Source organism: Phaethon lepturus, unplaced genomic scaffold, assembly GCF_000687285.1.
Source record: "Phaethon lepturus isolate BGI_N335 unplaced genomic scaffold, ASM68728v1 scaffold35137, whole genome shotgun sequence".
Taxonomy (NCBI): domain Eukaryota; kingdom Metazoa; phylum Chordata; class Aves; order Phaethontiformes; family Phaethontidae; genus Phaethon; species Phaethon lepturus.
The window spans coordinates 4,493-4,781 of record NW_010553131.1 but is presented as its reverse complement, the minus strand read 5'-3'; the positions used below and the strand labels follow the sequence as shown (position 1 = coordinate 4,781).

General features: G+C 61.9%; 1 protein-coding gene across 1 annotated transcript in view; it reads left to right on the top strand.

Annotated features, from left to right (window-relative positions):
* Positions 1-289, top strand: part of LOC104624164 (sideroflexin-1-like) — a gene marked incomplete at its 5' end in the record, with an annotated part of 3,291 nt that overhangs the window by 1,420 nt on the left and 1,582 nt on the right. The window contains one exon of the mRNA XM_010291456.1: positions 1-62. This exon is cut by the window's left edge and continues 66 nt beyond it. Coding sequence (XP_010289758.1) covers positions 1-62 — 62 coding nt within the window. The remainder of the gene's footprint in view (positions 63-289) is intronic.

Below are 289 nucleotides of genomic sequence, written 5' to 3'. Positions count from 1 at the left end.
TACGTGCCTTTCGCGGCTGTGGCTGCTGCCAACTGCATCAACATCCCGCTGATGAGGCAGAGGTGAGCCCCGGGGCGGGAACGGGGTTCACCAGGCACTGGTGGGGGACAGGAGGAGCAGTGACCTGGGCTTGCAGAGGGCTTCCTTCCTCTCCCTGCTGGCACCCCTTACCCTGGGGGGTTGGTTTGAGGGTAGAAGCACCCCATTGCATCCCAGGGGGTTATCAGTTAATGCCAACTGTGAACTCTCCACCCCTGTCCAGCCCTGCTGAGGACCCCCCAAGTGTGAA